The sequence below is a fragment of the Bubalus kerabau genome, chromosome 16, assembly GCF_029407905.1.
Source record: "Bubalus kerabau isolate K-KA32 ecotype Philippines breed swamp buffalo chromosome 16, PCC_UOA_SB_1v2, whole genome shotgun sequence".
Lineage (NCBI taxonomy): Eukaryota > Metazoa > Chordata > Mammalia > Artiodactyla > Bovidae > Bubalus > Bubalus kerabau.
In genome coordinates, this window is record NC_073639.1 from 60,009,932 (window position 1) to 60,030,243 (window position 20,312).

General features: G+C 45.6%; 1 protein-coding gene across 6 annotated transcripts in view; it reads right to left on the bottom strand.

The window, feature by feature from the left end:
- CCDC60 (coiled-coil domain containing 60) overlaps nucleotides 1-20,312 on the bottom strand; it is a 225,224-nt gene that overhangs the window by 19,367 nt on the left and 185,545 nt on the right. For all 6 annotated transcript variants that reach the window (XM_055550360.1, XM_055550361.1, XM_055550359.1 and 3 more), the window contains 3 exons: nucleotides 14,276-14,383; nucleotides 5,333-5,423; nucleotides 569-803 (listed from right to left, as the gene is read on the bottom strand). In XM_055550360.1, coding sequence (XP_055406335.1) covers nucleotides 569-803; nucleotides 5,333-5,423; nucleotides 14,276-14,383 — 434 coding nt within the window. The remainder of the gene's footprint in view (nucleotides 1-568; nucleotides 804-5,332; nucleotides 5,424-14,275; nucleotides 14,384-20,312) is intronic.

The window sequence follows — 20,312 nt, forward strand, 5'->3', positions numbered from 1 at the left end:
AAGTAGGTTTGTGGTGGGAAAGGAGGGCTGTCAATGGACATGAGCTTTCCTTTGGGTTTGACTGACATGTTCTACAATCAGATGGTGGCGATGGTTATACAACTCTATAAATTTACAAAGAACCATTGAATTGTGTACTTAAAACAAGTGGATTTTATGGTATGCAAGTCATATCTCAATAAAGCTGTTTAAAAAAGCAGGTACCGAATTTCAAAAATATAGTATGAAAACATAAAATACTGTATCAATATTTTTTATATGATTACATGTTAAAATGACAATATTTTATAAATTGGGCTAAGTAAAATACAGTATTAAAATTTTTAAAAAGAGTAATTGATGACCATGGGCTGTCTCCCAAGTAGAAATGGTCCAGAGTAACCCAGGTTAGAGTTTATTTCTGATTTCCACTGCGGGAAAGCAAAGGGGTCCTTGGAAATTGACCAGGGCTAGAGGACCTGTGTGTCCTCTTTAACTGAGTGGGGTAAAGGTGAAGCATATGGGGCTCTTGGTGCCTGGCTTCAAGGCAGAGTCAGCGCAGACTGGTCAGATCAAAGGCAGGACTTACTGACATGGAGAGGCTCTTCTTCAGGCTTGGTCGAAGACGATTCATTGTCCTCGATGTCCTTGCTGCCTGTCGCCTGGGTGATCACACTTGGAGGTTCATCTGAGCCCGGGTTCACGGAGACCATGCTGCTCTGGGGGGATGACCCTCCACTCGTCCGAGACAGACTGAGGGTAGAGCCTCGCCGGCTTGGTTTGCGGGTGGTGGGGCGTGCTACAGGGATTTTGAATTTCTTGGTCTGAAGAAAAGAAATAAGAAAGGGGGATTTTAGAAAGAATGAAGGAAGGAGGGGAGGGGGCAGGGAAGGAAGAAAAATAGCAAAACCTTGGCTCTGAATGTAAATTCTTTTTGACTCTTTCCAAACACCATGAGATATATTTTGGATCTGGGAAACCTGCCACACGCTGACGTCATTTATACGTGTGTATTACCAGAAGCAAGTTTGATGCGACTTCCTCTATTCAGTGAGCGCCATGATTCCCAGTAGTCACCACAGGAAGCTGAACATGTAATCCATTGACGCTGCCATGAACCAGAACACGTTTCGACTTTCCTTGTGTAACAACCGTCAGAGCTGATTTTTAAACTAGGGGAGGGTGGGTCTAATTTCTTTAAGCTGCATCTTGTTTTTCACCGCCCCAATTCTAGGTATCAACTTTGTGTTCACCAGATGACACCTGGGCCTCAAAGAATACAGATTTATATTCACTGGGGTTTTCTGAAGAATACGAAATGGAGAAAGCTCTAGCCTTTACACTCAGGAGGTGGAGTTGGGGGAGGCAGATTTGACTGATGAGGAGAAGGGGAGGAGCCATGATGGAGGTGGGCGGGAAGACCGAGATGACAAGTCTTAGGAGGTAAAAGGCGGAAGGTAGAGAAAGTCCTGTGAGAGGAATGTGAATTTTTGAAAGGAGTCAGTGTGGGCAGGTTACAGGTGTGTGTGTGTGCGCGCACGACTCTTGCATGACTGGCTGTCACTTTAGAATGTACTTTGTGTGGTTATGTCCTCATTAATTCATGATTCAAGTCTTAGGTTTCCTAACCTGTCCCAGTTTACTCAGCTACTCCGGGTAAGAGCTCAATGCAGGTCTGGGCTACAGTTTACACTCCATTAAAATAGAAACAATTTCATTTGAGAACATTTGAAATGAAAGCCCTTGGAGGGCAGTCTGAGATCTTTGGCTGAAACTCATAGTGTGAGATGCCCTAGGGAAGAAGATAAGGAGAGGCACACCTGAAGACACACAACCCTCTCCACCCTGTCTGATCAACAGGGTGGAGAGGGTGGCTCTCAGCAGGCCTCATCTCAGGGAGTCCACAGTGTGTGATCAGAAGTTATTTTTTGACTGGCTACTAAGAGAGTCAATTTCTAGGGAGCTTGATAAGAAGTCTGGGGTCCCCAAGGAGGAGACTGGGGTCTGGGACTCTCAAAGCAGAGATAGGGGTCTGGAATTCTCAAGGAGGAGGAAAGGACAAACATCTTTTTTTTTTTTTCTCTACATTCCTTAGTCTTAGTTACATAAAATGTTTTTTTCTTTAAGCCCAGAACTGATGATTACATAACAAACAGCTCAGTTTAAACTCTGTACTAAGGATTATATAACAACAATGTATCCTGCTTGAGGACAGTTTCTCCTTCCTGAAAACCTTCTGGCTAATCCTGTTATCTTAAAATGTAAATTATGGGAGTGGATCTAGCAAGATCTTTACAACCTTGAGACATTCTTTTGATTTATTGTAATAACTAATTAAAAAAAGTATATAACTCCCTTGCTCAGACTAGCAAGGGGGGCACTCTCCGTTCCCCTTCTGATGTCTATGTCAGAAGCTTTCTCTGTCCCTTTTTATACTTTAACAAAACTCTGCTATACAAAATCTCTTGAGTGATCAAGCCCGGTCCCTGGTCCCGAAGCTAAATCTTCTTCTTCACTGTTCACAGTAAGCTATCACCACTTTAGGGGCCCTGAGTGTAGGTGGAACCTCCCTGCTCCGGAAGCGGGAAGGGATTTCTCCATTACACAAGGCAAGGAGAAGGTCAGGGAAGAGAGATGGGAGAAGGCTGTGGGTTTTAAGATGTGGTGTCTCCCTGTGAACACCACCTCCCCAACAAATCTTCAGTGAAATGCCACACAAGTGATGGAATGTTTCAGAATTTGATAGCCTGGGGACCTGGAGTTCGAACTGGCTTTAACCAGATCTCCAAGGGAGTATATGAAGTTTGAGAATGACTGAGATAAAGAAAAAACAAATGCCCAAAGCTGACATGCTCTCCCCTTTGATAAATCAGCAGCCTGATGCAGTGTGCCCTTTGTTACGGCACTGCAACTGGAGAGAGCTTGCCAGACTGTTAGAGGGCCCTTCTGCTCCCTGCCCCCACTAGGGACAGAGAATATCAGAGCTCTGGGATAATACCTGTAGAAGTCAGCTCTTCCTGTCTCACCTGGCACAACATGAATTCTTGATTCTGGAAACCAGACTCTTTTACATCAATGTTATTTTTGAAGACTGGACAGATTGTGTCACCAGGGCAGCCTGGGGACTTGCCTGGAGCAGGTCACTCCCCTACCTCCACTCTCTCATCTGTACAACAGAGAGGATGGGCTGGGATGATCACAGAAGAGCTTTCCAAACACAGAGTTCTGTGCACATCTTCCTTGCATTAGGGTTTCATTCTGTGCTCCTAAAGCTGCCATTAATTAAAATTCAATTAACAGCCACAGCCAGGAAATTCAAAGTGAAGGGCTGACACTTCTGATTAATTGAGAGTGGCAGAAGAATAAAATGTGTGTGGGGGGAGGTGTGATAGGCAGATTCGGCATCCTGCTTGCCCTTTACTGAACTGACTCTCCCTCAATTGACTTAAATCCCCAAATGCTTCTTCTCTGTGTCTGGTATTTCACTCAAGGAGTGGTGTTAATTGGCTGCTGTGTTTCCAACCAGGAGGGACTGCTTTTCGGCAAAACAAGGAAAAGGTTTCCTTATACTTTCTTAGAAGCAGGGGTTTCTAACTGGTGGCCCATGGGGAGACATGTTTAACTGCTCAGAATTCTACAAACTGGGGATATCCTCATATGAAGTACTGAGGTTACTGGTCTCTCTTGAAAATGATAAGCTCTGGATCCCATTTTTACATGGTGAAATGAGTAGAGCTAGGCAGAGGTTGTTTCCTTTAGCTGTGGGAGGAGAATTCTTGTTTGCCATAGACCTCCCCACTCCCTACTATATTACCCAGCCTAATCTTTTCATTTATGCAATTTCCCCAGCTTTTGAGGATCACTGCCCTGGCACTGATGAGCTCTACACATAAAGAAGAATATTGATTGCTGTGGAAGTTGACTGGAGCCTCTCTTTCAAAGTCCTTATTCTGCAGGTGGAGAAACTGAGGTCGAGAGAGAGGAAAGGACTTCTTCGACGCCATGCAGGGAAGTGGGTCACAGTGGCTAAACTAGGTCTCCTGACTCCTGATTCAGTGCTTCCCCACCCTCAGGACAGACCACACTGCAGCCTAGAGTGTGACCCACAACTTACCCAGGAGGGATTTCAACTCGGAGTTCAAGTGCAGTGGTTCACTCACCCCTCCTCCAACTATAGTTGTCAATATTCCTGAAGGACATTTTTTTTTTAAAGGTTCGTGGCTTCTACCGCTTTTTTCTGTGCATCTCTGGAGACAGATGCACATGGTATCTCCATAGCAACTTTCAGTGATAAAAACAAAGGCTCTACTTCTCAGATCTAGGAGTGCTCAGATGAAAAAGCAAGAAAATGGTGAAACTTCCTGAGGGGTGATGATAATCATGATGCCAGAGAAAACATGCTTTTGAAGAGCTTGGTGTTTAATAAACAGGGTTTAATAAATAGACCCAGGATTAGTTAACTCTTGGCTCTGCATGGCTTCATGCAAATTACTTAACCTCTCTGAGCCCCAACTTTACGATCTCCTACCTGGAAATAAGAATAGTGTCTTATGGAGTAATCAGGAGGACAGGCCTGGCTAATACACCTAAAGAGCTTCTTTAGCACAGAACCTGGCCCATTGTAATTCTGTTTACAGAGTGGCTTCTAAAAACTATAACCACAATAATGCACAGCATTTTAACATTTTCAAAGTGAGACTGTGTATTGTTTCCTGGGGTTCTTTGCTAATGTTGAGAAATGGGCAGAAACCAACATTATTTCCATTCTGTGGGTTGGGGCACAGGTTCAACAACAAAATCTCATTGTGTGTTCTCTCAACTGCCTTAAGCGCTTTACTCCTGCCATTATTATTATTATGGGGCTTGCTTGCTAAGTGGATGAGTTTGGGAGTTAGGAATACTCTTCAGAGAAAAGAAAAGAACTCTGGATTTTCTCTTAATAACAGACCCACGTTCTAGTTTGTAGAAAGCCCTGTCTGTTCAATCACTCATTTCTTGTTTTCTGAGTTAAAAGAGAGAGAGAAAGACAAATGACTGTTATTGATTAAAAATATAGAGCTAAAGAGCAAGGTGAATCCATTTCCTCCTGGTGACATCTTATTAGGCAGCTCCTTCGCTACTCCTCCCCTCCTCTATGAAGTGGTATCTAGCCAAATGGCATTTCTTCTACAATCCCCAGATAACCATTTTAATTAAATTCACAAAAGCCATCCAACAGCATGAGGTTCTGATTTCCCTTCACTCAGAGAACCAACTAGAAAAAAAAATCCCATCAGAGAAAAGACACAAAAAATGCCTCCCCCACCAAGTTGGAGTTGGTAACCAGACGGGAGAGTGGTGAGCAGATAGTTACCTTCGGCGCTGTGACGAAGTGCTCCCATCTCTGTCCCATGGACTTGTCCTTATTGATTTTTTTTATTGTGCTTTTGCTTCCACCTGGGTCCCTGAGTGAGAAACAGCTTAATGAGTTTTCCGTTTCTAGAGCCTCAGTTTATTACAAGTACTTTTAAGAAAAGCAATAAATTGGTGATGGATGGTGGCACTCCTCTGCTGTGATTTTTCCCCTCCTGTACTCAGGAAACAGTGGGAGGGGAGGTTCTCCATGGCCGGGGTCTTGTGAGTGGGAATCGAGGTTAGGAGAGACCACAGCCTGCTGGGTAGGGCCTGAGGGAGGTGCAGCGTATTTGTCCACATTCTGCATCTATCTGTATCTTGGACTCAGGTCCTCTAGCAGACTCCAGAGCAGGTCTGTGGTTCCTCTTGGGGATGACTCGAAAAGCATATTTGTTTCTGAATCTCTACCTACTCTAGTGCCTAAGGGTCTCACATCAGGGACAATTCTGAGTGACACAGAGAGAATTTCTGGGTGTGCTTGCTGCGGGGAGGGATGCAGGGGGAAGCTTGTGGGATGAGTTGCACAATGAAAATCACAGGTTTGGAGTTTACTAAGTGAAAGTTCTATACAATCCTACATGCAAGACAATTCTGTGCATTCTCGCTGAATCACCTCAACACCACCTTGTTATGCAGATATCTATCATCTCATTTTATAGATGAGAAAACAAACTTGGGGTCTTCAGTCACTTGCCCAGATGCGTATTTACAATGGATCTAATGACCATCCCTTGCGTGGGTCCCTCCATGGTCCTGTACCTAATTTTTGTATTTTAACTTTGTATTCTTTTTTTTAAAGTGCCCCTCTCCCCAACTGAATAAATTTCAGGTCCCACGAAACCTGCATCTTCCCTCATGGGTTGTAACTTTCTGAGTAGGAGACTGAAGCCCCAGTAGGTCTGGAAACTGACCTACCTAGAACCCTTTATCTGAAACCCATGGGACCAGATGTGCTGCCAAATTCAGAATTTTGGCATTTTGCAACGGAAATACGCTATATGTATACTACACATTGGGGGCAGGAGGAGAAGGGGATGACAGAGGATGAGATAACTAGATGGCATCACTGACTCGATGGACATGAGTTTGAGTAAACTCCGGGAGTTGGTGATGACAGGGAGGCCTGGCATGCTGCGATTCATGGGGTCGCAAAGAGTCGGACATGACTGAGCGACTGAACTGAACTGAATACTACATATTAACATAATCTTGCCAGTGGCTTTGAGGCACCATCTTTTAATTAAACATGTTAACATTTCTGCAGCAGTATATATGAATATTTACATTAGGTGGGATAATGACTACAAATAGCTTCAAGTTTTGCCACCAGATCAGTTTGGTTCATGTCAGATTTTGCTGCCAAACTGAGTTATGGAAAAAAACTGAGTTTTCAGAGCCTTTTGGATTTTGGACTTGTGGCTACAGGGTGGTGGAGCCCTGCTGACAAGCAAGCTGGAAGACTCAGTAATGACCTCTACCTTTGTAACAACTGATTGACTGATCTCTTGATCTCTCCATTCATCCATCCATCCGTTTATCTCCTTTTTCCCTGCAGAAAGGATTTTTAGATGTCTGGGAGCCTTTAAATCGTTTGGCTGGCTGTCACTCAGCATAGAGGAGGGGCTAGAAGGAATGAGACAGCCAGGCCAGTTTGATTGTGGGGAGGCACCAACGGGAATCTAGACTCCTCAGGGGCTGCTGGTCAGGGGAGAAGCTCAGATAGGAGGCAAAGGTGAACCTTACTTACTGACTGGTTTTTGTGGCATGGGGGTCTGAGTAGCAGAATCAAAGGCTTTTACCAGCCCCAATGGAGAGGGGGATGTGTGCTCTCTTTGTTGGCAGAGCCTTGCTGGGCATCTCCCAGCTCACAGCCTCGATGCCCGAGGAATGCTTACAGGGTCAAAGTCAGGCTGCGGAGGGTGGGGTGAGAATGTGCCTTCAAGCTTTTTGTAAGACTTTATGTTTGATTACACAATAAAAAGCCCTCTGAATAATTAACAGTGAAGCTCATTTAACGTTGATTCTGCCTGCCTCTCCCCCGAGTAATCAAATTAGGGAATATTCAAAATCCAGCCAGAGAAAGGAGCGATACTTCAGTCCTATACACAATATTTAAACCAGCGGCGCTTTTGAAGTCTGATTTAAGGCTCACCAACTGGAAGCTTTAGCGTTTCTGCTTTGGAGCGTTTTCTTTCAAGACCACAGGGCTTTTCTCGCCTTTTCCCTTTGCTAACTCAGCCCCTGCTGTGCCTCCAGCCTTCTTCTTGAAGTTCAAAAGCAGCCCCTCTTTCCCCTTTAAAATTAAATCTGGTACCGGCCAAGCTTTCAAAATCTTAAATATTCAGACCCAATTGGGAAGATGGAGGTTTTTCGTTCACGCAGACTTCCAAGACGACCCGAAATCTATTGCAACTTCAGGCAGCAGGTTAAATGAGCTAAAAATGCAGCAGGCTTCCCAGGGATCTTAAAAAGCCCTGAGCATCGCTCTTGCAAAGCCATTGATAAAGAAAGGGCCTGGTTAGACAGGATTGGTCTCTCTGATGTTTCATTTTCAGTAGCAAATAAACTAAACAGGAGGATCAATAGGGAGAGAAAAGGAAATAACCTGAGCATTGTTGTCCATAGTGGGCTGACCGCACACACCTCAAGCAAGGAGGGCAGGCAGGCTGGTGTTCCTTCCCAAGGCCTGGAGGCACAGAGCCCTTCACCCACTGGGGTCCCAGGTTTTCCTGGCTCTCTGAAGTTGGGTATAGCTCTGTCACTTGCTTTGTTTAAAAAAACAAAACAAAACAAAACAATAAAACATGAGTGCAAGTGACCTGTAGTTTGTAGGGAGGATGCTTTAAGGGCCAGTGCTCAAGTCAGACTCCCTTTTCTGCTATGCTGATGGGGAAGCTTCTGCTGAGATGGAATTGCTATCAGCCTGGACCCCCAGGTGACTGAGGTGAGCAGAGTCCCATGTGGATTACATGTACAGGGTGAGCAAGATGTGAGCTTGAGCTGTGCTAAGTGGCTGAAATTGGGGGGTTGATCGTCCTGGCAGCTTAATTTACCTGACCTAATTGATAGTTCTGATTTATTGTCTGTGTGATCTCAGGCCAGTCTCTCTGAGCATCAGAACCAGGAAAAGGGGTATACCCAGGTAGTTAACTGTGGGCTTAAGAATCTGGTGGACCAGCTGTCTGAGTCCTCTGCCTGCCCTGCTACTTATGAGATGTGCAATTTTTCTGTAATATTGACCCTCTCTGAGCCTCAGTGTCCTCAATTGTCAAATGGGGAAATAGTAGCTGAGTCAGAGGATGATTAGAGTGAAGATGCAAAGCAATGGGCTTGTTAGGAGCTTGGCAGGATGCCTTGTATGGAGAACTGAATACAGCTGAACTATGAACTACATGTGCTTTTTTTGACACACATCTCAGTGTGGTATGGAGGAGGTGCTGGTGGTGGGTTGGAGGCACTCAGGCACATCCGTGGGGGAGAAGCCACTGTGATCTTCAGACCACAGTCTCTCCCTGCTAAAGCTTTCCAGGGGATTCTATCAGCTAGAAACCAAGGGAAGAGGTCTTTGAGCACTGTTGCATCTCTTCTAACTCTGGCTGCCACTTAAAGACATCTAACCACAGTGCAATCTGGGTAATTTTCTCAAATGCTTCATTGGCTCTTTCTGAATCCACATTTGCTTCTGAGGGTAGAGGGTCTGCTGGCGGGTTTAGGACATGTTCACGAGTCCACGCTGAGATGGAGGACGGAGGTACCCGCTTACTTTGTAGCAGAGAGAGGCTGGAGGTCAAAGCTCCCGTGTTTTCCCTGGCCAGGGTGTCTGCCCCAGCTCCGGAGTAATAGGCTCTCTGGCCACCCAGCCACGTTCTCCCACTCCCGTAGAGATGTCTGCTTGAGTACAGGAGTAGGAAGATCAGTGCAGGGGAAATCAGAGACTTCACTCAGACGTCACCTTCTGTGTGAGTCCTCCCCTGACGACTCAACTTAAAAGTCACCCCACTACCCTGTCACTATCACCTCACCCTGTCAATTTCTTCATGACGCCCACTGCTATCTCAAAGCATCTTGATTATTATGTGTTTATTATCTGCTGCTCCGCACCACCTCCCTTGGAATAGACGCTCCAGAGGGCAGGGACAGTGTCTGTTTTTCCCACGGGTGTATCCCCAGGAGTGCCTAAAAAAAGTAGGTTTGAGGAAAATGAGGCTTTCCGGGGTGGGGGTGGTGGGGATGCATGATAAGGGAAAAAAACTTAGTTTAATAATTACTATTATGTGTGTTGTTCAGAACAATGCTGCGTTTTTTTTTTAAGTGACAATCTGGCAAACATTCAAGATCTTGAGAGAATTGGTTAAGTATGTTGATAAACCCCAAAGTTATTAAAAGAAGATTTGACATGGAGAGATAATCCCTGTGTATTAAGGTAAACAACAAAAATTTAGTTGCAGAACAATAAATGTAGACTATCTTTTTTTTCTAAAGGAAATTATATATTTACATGTCATATGATCTTAGTAAGTTATGGTCCCTTTTTATATCCTGGCAAATAATACTTCATAATAAGTTACCTTTTTTATTTTTTTGATATCGGATTATTTCCTAAATTAATTGAAGATTTTTGGGCTTTAGCTAGAAACAGGAAACAATCATTTAGTGGTTAAGTGCAGATGCTTTGCATCTGGGCTTTGTTGTTGTTCTTTAGTCACTCAGTTGTGTCCAACTCTTTGTGACCCCATGGACAGCAGCACACCAGGCTTCCCTGTCCTTCACCACCTCGTGGAGCTTGCTCAAACTTATGTCCATTGAGTCAGTGATGCCATCTAACCATCTCGTCCTCTGTTGTCCCCTTCTCCTCCTGCCTTCAATCTTTCCAAGCATCAGGGTCTTTCCTAATGAGTCAGCTCTTCACATCAGGTGGCCTAAGTATTGGAGCTTCAGCATCAGTCCTCCTAATGTATATTTAGGATTGATTTCCTTTAGGATGCACTGGTTGGATCTCTTTGCAGTCCAAGGGACTCTTAAGAGTCTTCTCCAACACCACAGTTCAAAAGCATCAATTCTTTGGCTCTCAGCTTTCTTTATTGTCCAACTCTCAGATCCATACATGACCACTGGAAAAACTATAGCTTTGACTAGATAGATCTTTGCAGTAGGCAAAGTAAAGTCTCTGCTTTTTAACATGCTGTCTAGGTTTGTTATAGCTTTTCTTCCAAGGAGCAAGTGTCTTTTAATTTAATGGCTCCAGTCACCATCTGCAGTGATTTTGGAACTCAAGAAAACAAAGTCTGTCATGGTTTTCATTGTTTCCCCATCTATTTGCCACGAAGTGATGGGACCAGATGCCAAGATCTTAATTTTTTGAATGTTGAGTTTTAAGCCAGTTTTTTCACTCTCTTCTTTCACCTTTATCAAGAGACTCTTTATTTCCTCTTCACTTTCAGGGCTACCTGGGTTCAAATCCTGACTTTTACTAGCTGTGTAACTTATAGCAAGTTACTTAAATTCTCTTTGCTTCAGTTTCCTTATTTTTAAGTCAGAATGAGGCTCAAATGAGGTCACATCTCCTGACCAGTGCCTGACATAGAAAGCACTCCCATGACAGCTAGTTTCCTTATAACACAGTGGCTAGATTTAGGTACCTGTGTCATATTTGAAATGTTTTACATGTAGAAAGGCATCTATCTTTTTCTAAAGGAGGTGGTGGGTTCTTTGGGCCTAGAAGCCCAGCCCTTGAGTGTCTGGACTCTCTTAATGAAAGTCAGAATTATTTGGAGTTTCCAATTAAGAGTGGGTCCAGGGCTTCCCTGGTGGTCCAGTGGTGAAGAATCCGCCTTGCAAGGCAAGGAACATGGGTTCGATCCCTGGTCTGGGAAGATCCCACGTGCCATGGAGCAGCTAAGCCCATGAGCCACAACTACTGAGCCCATGCTCTAGAGCCCTTGAGCCGCAAACTACTGTAGGCTGTGTACCTAAAGCCTATATTCTACAAAAAGAGAAGCCACTGCAGTGAGAAGCCCATGCACTGCACTGAAGAGTAGCCTCTGTTCACCACAACTAGAGAAAGCCTGCATGCAGCAATGAAGAGCCACTAAGGCCAAAAATGAAATAAGTTAATAAATTTAAAAAAAAAAAAAAAAAAAAGAAGAGTGGGTCCAGGAATTGCTTGGTGGTATACTGGTCAAGATTCCAGGTTTTCACTGCTCTAGCTGCACAATGCAGTCAAAAAAGGAAAAAGGAAAAAAAAAGAGTGGGTCCAGTGGTGTCTCTGGGACAGCTGAGGCAATAAGACATACTTGACTGCGCTGCCCATGTAGCTGCAGGGCAGAGCACTGATTACCTGACTACGGAGGCTCAGGGCGGTTGGAGCAGCTCCTTCCCTCTGCCTGAAAGGTAAATCGGTAATTTCTCACTCCCCTCTTTGGCCTGGGGTCTGCCCTGTTCTTTCCCACTGAGTGGAACTAAGAAGAGGTGTCACTAAGGCTTGAAGTGCTTGCTTACACCGGGTCTTGTCTGCTTCTCTGTAAAGGTCCACTCGTTTCTAGTCAGTCCTTGGAAAGTGAGCCTCTAATAAGAATAAAACCAATATGAGTTCACAACCCTTTATTCAATTCCAAAATCCAAAGGGTCTTGAAAACAAACAAAACAAAAACTCGTAATTTACTTGGCAGCAAAACATGATCTGAACTGATGGAAGACTATTGATGACCTTTGTTTACCTCGAGTATCCATTTAGTGTAAACACTCATTTTTTTTCTGCAGAAATATGTTTGACAATAGGGTGCTGTCCTAGTTCCCTCTGGGAGTAAAATGCTCTATATGGTATATTGTCTCATATTTCCATTCTAAAATGCTGAAAAAGAAAAAAAAAAAAAAAAAAACACACAATTTTGAAATGCAGCTGGCCCCAAAGGTTTGAATAAAAATCTGTGGGCCTTCATGTATAAAACAAGTCTTACTTTCCCTAAACAGAAGCTTCCATATCTCAGAGGAGGGTAATTAGTACATTCATTATTGAAGGCTTTGTTTCTGCTCTGTTTGGATCTGATCATCTTGTCAATTGAAATAAACTCTTGCTAGAAGTAGAATTAATAAGGATACTAGAAAATGATAATGTGTTACTATTGCCACATGATGAAATCGGGAAGATCATTTTTTTTTTTTCCTTTCTAAATAAAGCAGAGACTCAGACACAACTCAGAAGGACATCCTAAAATCTGTCATCTCTCCACTTTCCTGACCATCCACCCATCTACCCAAATATGGGATCTTCCTGCGATGAACAAAGATCATGTTTGCAGCACTCCTGCTGCCAGTTAGTAAAATGTTGCTGCCTGTAGAAAGCCCACTTTGAGGTACTGAATCACCCCACTTTCTTTCTATAAAATCAAGGGGGCAGGGACTAGACCAAGTAATTCTAATAGAAATGAACCTCTGGGAACTACAGGTCCCAGAGGATGGATGTTTCCTTCTGGAAAATGCATGGTGGTGTCAGGACTCAGGGTTTATGTTTCAAGCACTTCAGTAACAGGAGATGCTTGCTGCCTGATAGTGGAAACTCAGAAAATCTCAGGCAGGAGAATTGAAGACTTGGTATTTTCCTCATGGCGTCATTCCCTAGATTGCCCATCTTTGCAACCAGATTTGGGTTGAACTCATGTACCTTTTCCACCCTTCCCTCTCCATCTCTTTGTATGTTTTTCCATTTCCCCAGTGAACATAGCTCTCAGCTATTGGTAAAATTCTGCTCAGAGGTGTATTTCTTCCCTCGCCCTAAGTCACATCCCTTACTGCTCTTTAAAATCAGGATTTTGATCTTGAATAGCTATCATTTAATGAGCACTCACTGTGTCCTCAGACATCATGCTGAATGTTCTACATACTTTATCTTGCTTAATCCTTACAAGAACGCTTCTGGTTCTGTTCTTGCAGACAACTTGACTCTCCTAAAGAAACAACACCTTACACGCCTGCCTGTTCCTCGCTCTGCCTTGTATGTGCCACGCAGTTCCCGCGACAGTGGCCTCAAGGCTGCTGAGGAGCCCTGCTCTCTGGTGGAGACGCATCTAACACTTCTCATGGCTTAGATAACAGGTGCTGGAGCATCTGCCTGAGCAAAGCAGCTGCTCCTGGGACCTGAACACAGAATATTCCCTTGGGTCCAAGTGGAGAAACAGTTTTCAATATATACTAAAAAAAAAAAGAGGGAGAGAGAAAACAAAACCTTCAGAGAAAGGGGAAAAACATGGCGAATGGGAAGAATAGATGGGAAGGGGACAGGAGGAAAACAGGAAGAGGATCAGATGCTGAACAGTGCGGGGAGACAGGATCCAGGAAGAGGGCCGGAAAGAACCTAGCTATGCTGGGTTGGGCTGGGATGGCTGGCCAGCCAGTTTTTGCGGTGTGAATACTCTTGCCCTGGCTGACTGATTTTGAGCTTCCCACATGTCACTGCATGTGGAATTGGGGAGAGATGCTGGGAGGGTGTCCACACGAGGGTTCTCACTGCTGCAGTTTGGACCCAACAGGATAGAACTCCTAAAGCAACCTACTACTGCTGCTGCTGCTAAGTCGCTTCAGTCGCGTCCGACTCTGTGTGACCCCATAGACGGCAGCCCACCAGGCTCCGCTGTCCCTGGGATTCTCCAGGCAAGAACACTGGAGTGGGTTGCCATTTCCTTCTCTAATGCATGAAAGTGAAAAGTGAAAGTGAAGTTGATCAGTCATGTCCAACTCTTTGCAACCCCATGGACTGCAGCCTACCAGGCTCCTCCGCCCATATTTTCCAGGCAAGAGTACTGGAGTGGGGTACCACCCCCCCCAAAAAATAAAACAGGAGAAGGACGGGGGAACCCACAGGAGCTTCTGCCCTGCCAATCACCCAGGTAGAAGGGTTGAGACCTACTTGGGATTCCAGCAGGTGATCACAGGCTTCATGGTATGGTGGCTGTGGTCGATAGTCAGAGCCTCCAGGAGCCAGTGGAGGACGCAGAGCTGGCGGAAGATGGGCTCGCTGCAAAGACAGGGGGCAGGAGCCCAGGGGGATCCTGTTAGAGCAACATTCTTCACAACGGTGGCGACAGAGACAGGACTTGTGCTGGCTCCTGGCTGGAGAGCTGTCGCCAGGCTCTGGGTGTGTGGCACTATCTCCTGTGCACAGCAGTAAAGTTTTGCAATGGGCTCCTGAGCTATGTTTTGGGCCTGTTTTTACAGGTGAGGGATCTGAGGCTCAGAGGTGGGGAGCTCGTGCAGGTCACTGGGCCAGGTGGCAGAACCGTGATCAGACATGAGATGACCCCACGCCAGTTGCTGGGAGTTGGCATGCACAGCAGGAAGGGACAAAGGAGGGGCCCTAAAGGCAGAGGTCTTGACTCAGGCAAACAAGAGGACTGAAGGAAATGGACATCCAACTATTCATCCGATAAAAATACAATAAATATCCTAGCAGTGTCTGAAACGTCTGGCAACACAGGGAAACTAGTGTATTTATCGTACTTCTTCCCTTCCCCCTACTCCAATTAACAACTGGACTCACTGCTTTAAATTTATAAATCCTTTGCCCCCAGATGTAGCTGGATGTTGAGGAAAACCACACTGAATACCTTATTTGGAAGTGTAACCAAGACACTGTTTAAGAATAGGTTTACCCTATATTTTGTGACTGGGGGCAATTTGTATTATGATGAGCCAGACACTGAGAAGGACACTTGACACACAGGGTTTGTCGTTGCTGTTCAGCTGCTCAGTCGTGTCCGACTCCTTGCAACCCCATGGACTGCAGCACGCCAGGCTTCCCTGTCCTTCACCATCTCCCAGAGTTTGCTCAAATTCATGACCATTGGGTCGGTGATGCTACCTAGCCATCTAACACGGTATTTAATTCTCCCTAAACCCTGCTGGGTATAAATCATATACGAATATTAGAGAAGAGGAAACGGAGGCTTAGTGAGGGGCAATCAGTGTGCTCTGGGTCACACAGCTTGCTGCTGACAGAGATGGGATGAATATCTTATTTAACGCCACCAACAGCCCTATAAAAGGGCGCCTCTACACCATCCTTTCTGCAGACAAGGGACTTGGAGAACCAAAGTGAGCCACCCGAGGTCACACTAGGATTGGTGAGGGTTTGAACCTACATCTGTTTAATCCCAGGGACTGTTCTTTTGTGGACCTGAGCTCTGTTTAAGGTGCTGGTTTGGGCCCAGTGCAGTGGCCACCCTGAGCAAGGTTGGCACAGGGTTAAGTCACTGCCTGCATTCTTCCTGGAAACGAGGGGGAATCCTAACTAGCCGCCCCTCCTTGCCTGGTTCCTCCTCTTACACTAATGCGCCAGATGCCTCCATTAGAACCTGTGTAAGTGCTCTTCTCTGAAACTGCTCCTGGCTTGATCGATGCTCCCCAGAGTTCCTGCCTCGTGCTCAGAGGGGCATGCAAGCATCCACCCTCCAGCTTCCAGGAAGGCCTGGCTCCCGAGGTGGAACCTGAGCCCTGGGGCTCAAGTGTGAGCTGGCCCAGGGGTATCCCAGAGAGTCACTCAGCTTGCAGGCGAGCTGCTTCCAGGCACCCCACTCACAGCCCCCATGTTCTGGGGTGGACGTGTCCACCAGGTATTGGGAAAACTAGAGTCAGCAGCTCGCTCTCTCTCTCTTTTTCTGCTAAGCCCCTTCCTCCCTTTGTTTCCCTTCTGCTTTAAAGAAACTGCAAGTCCACAGTCCTCCTCCCCTTTCTCTGCCTCCCTATACCATCTTGATCCCCACAGGGTAAGTGCATGTTGGCAGCTCTGGGCGCCACCAGTAGCAGTGGCTGTGCCATGTGCCTGACCCTGTGCAGACCCCCCCTTTTTGTTGCATCACAGGGGGACAAGGGGCAGGTGAGCCTCCGATTCATTTCTGCAAAGGGCAGGAACAGGCACAAAGCTGGCCCTTTCCTTCCCTTGCTTAAAATCTTCAAACTCCCTAAACCATCTAAATGCATGATGTCCGCCTCCATTCACAGGCTGAAGTCCTAATCTCTAGCATCTTCGACTGTGACTGTACCTTTAAAGAGGTGATGAAGTTAAAATGAGGCTATTAAGGTGGGTCCTAATCCAATCTGACTGGTGTCCTTATGAGAAGAGGAGGTGTGACACACAAATACTAGAGCGCATGCTCACAGAGGAAAGACTATGTGAGGCCAAGGAGAAAGGACTCAGGAGAAACCAATGTGTGGGCACCTTGGTCTTGAGCTTCCAGCCTCCAGAACTGTGAAAGAATACATTTCTGTTTGGGAATGTTTGGGCCACCTGGTCTGTGGTGTTTTGTTATGATGGCCCTGGCAAACCAACACCCCTTCACATGGGAGAGACTGTCCCCCTGCTCAGCCTCGAGTCTCCCTGCCCACACTGTGCCGCCATCTGCAGCCTGGTGCAGTTCTGCTCAGTAGCACAAGCTTGCCGTACTCTCTCTGCACTGTGTTGAAACCCTAGCTGTGCCATCTACTAGCTATGTGGTCTTGGCCAAAGTACTTAATTTTCCTGAGTCTCAGTTTTCTCATCTGTATGATGGTGGTAATCATTCCAGTGAAGGTGAGGTGAGGCGTCAGCACTGTTCTGTGCTCCTGATGCACACTCCCTTTCCTCCTCCTCTGCCTCTCAGTGACTGGGTCTCAGCTCAGATGTCACCTCCAGCAGGAAGCCTTCCTTGATTTCTCTAGCCTCCTCTCTCTGAGGAGGTTCTGAAGCCTCCCTACCCTTGCAATGTGTCCCTTTGTCCGTACACATTGTGTCCCTGCTGCCTCATAACTGCCTGTTACTTGTCTCCCCAGCCCACAACCAGCGAGCTTCAGAGTACTGTCTACCACAGGCACAGAGTAGGCTCAATACATTTCTGGTTACTAAATGGGATATGGTGGGAATAAACTGGTTTGGATCTGACATTTTCTGGAGCTGAAAATCTGGGCACAATTCTTATGTGTACAACCACAGAGGTAGCAAAGGAGAGTGGCAACAACAGAAAAATGACAATAATAGTAAACATGTCCCAGAGAGCACTTACTCTGTGCCAGACACTGTTTTAACTGCTCTACATCCACTAATTAAAGTCATTCTTGTAACAACACTTCGAGGAAGGTACTATCAGTATCCCCATTTTTCAGAAGAAGAAACTGAGGTCATGGAAATTACCCAAGGTCAAAAAGGAAGCAAATGGCAAAGGTGGAACCTGAGCCCCGATAGCTTGGTTACTGAATCTGTGTTCTAACCATCAACACAAATTGGATGTCTCTTGTTACAGGACAGAGCCCTCCCTCCCTTTTCAGCAGAACAGGGTTTCACCCAATGGGTCTGGACCTTTTTTTCCATTTATAAAAAGTGCCTTAAAAAATGCATGCACAAATGTTTACAGCAGTTTTGTTCATAATTGCTCAAAATTGGAAGTAACCTTTAGAGACATATGGATAAATAAACTGTGGTACATCCAGACAATGGACTGTTATTCAGTGTTAAAAAGAAATGGGCTATTAAGCCATGAAAAGCCAAGGAGAAATCTCAAAAGCGTATCACTAAGTGAAAGAAGCCAATCTGAAAAGGCTACACACTGCATGGTTCCAACAATGTGACGTTCTGGAAAGCACAAAACTATGGGCAAAGTAAGAGGATCAGTGGTTGCCAGGGGCTGGGGGTGGGGAGAGGGAAGGACAGGCAGAGTAAACAGAGGATTTTTAGGGCAGCGAAACTACTCTGAATAATACATGAATAGATGGATAGACGTCCTTATACATTTGTCTAAACCCACAGAATGTATACCACCAAGAGCAAACCCTAATGTAAACCAGGGGCTGTGGGTGATTGTGAGGTGTCACTGTCGGTTCATCAGTTCTATCAAACAGCCCACTCTGGCGGGGGATGGACACACTGGGGAGGCTGGGCAGAGGGAGGAGGAAAGTGGGAAATCTCTACACTTTCCACTCAATTTTACTCTAAACCGGAAACTGCTCTAAAAAAAAATCAGGTCTTACTGAAAAAATGAAGTGTCTCAAACCCAATGATCTCTCATCTCACATGCAGCAAAACAGAGAGACAGAAAGAAAGAGTCCCCAGAAACATGCTTGATAGAAACTGTTCCTTTTTCATAGTGATTGTCTGTCAGGTCAAAGCACAATATCTTGAATGGTATCAAATTAAAAGAGAAAGCATTTATTTTCTTAAATGTGGGGCATAATAGATGGAAACACTAACCAGGGTGCACAAAGCCTGCTTCTAAAATCCTAGTGGTCAGAACTCTGGGAGAGCTCCCAGGGGTCCGTGTACCTGAATAAGCAGCCCACTCTATTGAAATGGCCACACCAACCAGAATACAAGCGGGCATCTACATCCCTGAGAAGAAAACAACGTTTTGTCCTTTTACTAAGAGAAATCAGAAAATGCATATAAGGTACCCCACGCTGACTGCCGAGGGCAAACCAGGAGAGTGGCTGCAGGCAGTCGCTTAGGAAGGGCTGTAAGGACAGTCCAGTCAGCTCTGCGAGGAAAGGACGGGCTGTCCTCTTTCCTGCAGACAGCATCTCACCTCTCTCTCTTTTTTTTTTTTTTTAAGATAAAGTATCCAGTCTTCCTTGGCATCACTGAACTGATCCCCATATAGTCATTTTAGAATTTTCAGCCAGTTCTGGGATCACTCCTATTGGGACTGAAATCCACCTCGGCTGCTGTGAAGACTTGGAATTTGAGAACTGACCCAGCAGGCTCTGCTCAATGCTTTGTGGTAGAATGATGATAAAACTGCCTGGATTCTCCACCCCTCCCTGCATCCATGTACTTTACAGTGTGATCTGGCATCTCTCACATCAGGAGGTGGAATCTTCATTTTCCTCGATCCCTTGTATCTGGGTGTGCCTGATGTCTTGTTTGGCCAGTCGGACACAGTGGAAAGGTCCTTGGGTCCATTCTGAGCCTAAGCCTTAACAGGCTTTGAGTGCTCAGGCTCTCGTCCTTGGAGCCCTTCCTGAGAGCCATGGAACAAGTCCAGCTAGCATGCTGCGTGATGACAGAGATGGTCCCTCCTGTCAGCCTAGCCACCAACCAACCAACAGACCTGGGTGTGAGGCTGCCCTGGATGGGCCTGCCGCCAGCTTCCCACACACATGCAAGCCCAGCCTGGACCAGCGGAACTGATCCGGACAAGCAGACCCACCCAGCTGACCTGCAGACTTTAAACAATAAACAGTTGCTCTTTCAAGCTACTCTACTTTGAGATGCTCTGTCATACAGCAACATATTACTGTTACAGTCTTCAAATGCAGCCAGAGCCTTTTAATAGCCAAGGAAGAGAAGGGTCAGCCTTCAGTCTACTGCAGGAGTGTGTGCCTGTGTTTGCAGATAAAACTTTATTGGAACACGGCCACATTAACCATTCACTGTAACTTTCATGCTGCAACGACAAAGTACAGCCGACCCTCTGCATCTGTGGATACAGAGGGCTGACTATACTACTCCCATTTATATTCATAAAAGACATGAGCATCACAGATTTTGGCATCTGCAGAAGGTCCTGGAACCAATCCCCCACAGATACCTGTCTGCAGGTGCCAGAGAAATTATCTGGTCTGCAAAGCCTGAAATATTGACTGCCTGTCCCTTTTTCCTCTAGGAAAGAGGGTGCTGATCCCTGTTCTAGGCCATAACAAATAACAGCCACCACTGTGATGGTCACCACTACCATCCTCATCGTCCAACAAACTAGACACAAAGGTCTGATTTTAAAGTCAGCAGAATTTTGTGAGAATGTTGTGAGAATTTTGGCAGGTTCTGCCTTCTCTCTGGGCTTCAGTTTCCCCATCTAGCACTGAAGGAAGATGAGCAAAAAACTCCAGTCACTTCTGCAACTGATGTAAACCTCTATTTGCTCAGATCAAAGGAAATGGGTTTTGGGACCTAGGAATATGTGTTTTTCCAGGCATTTCCTTAC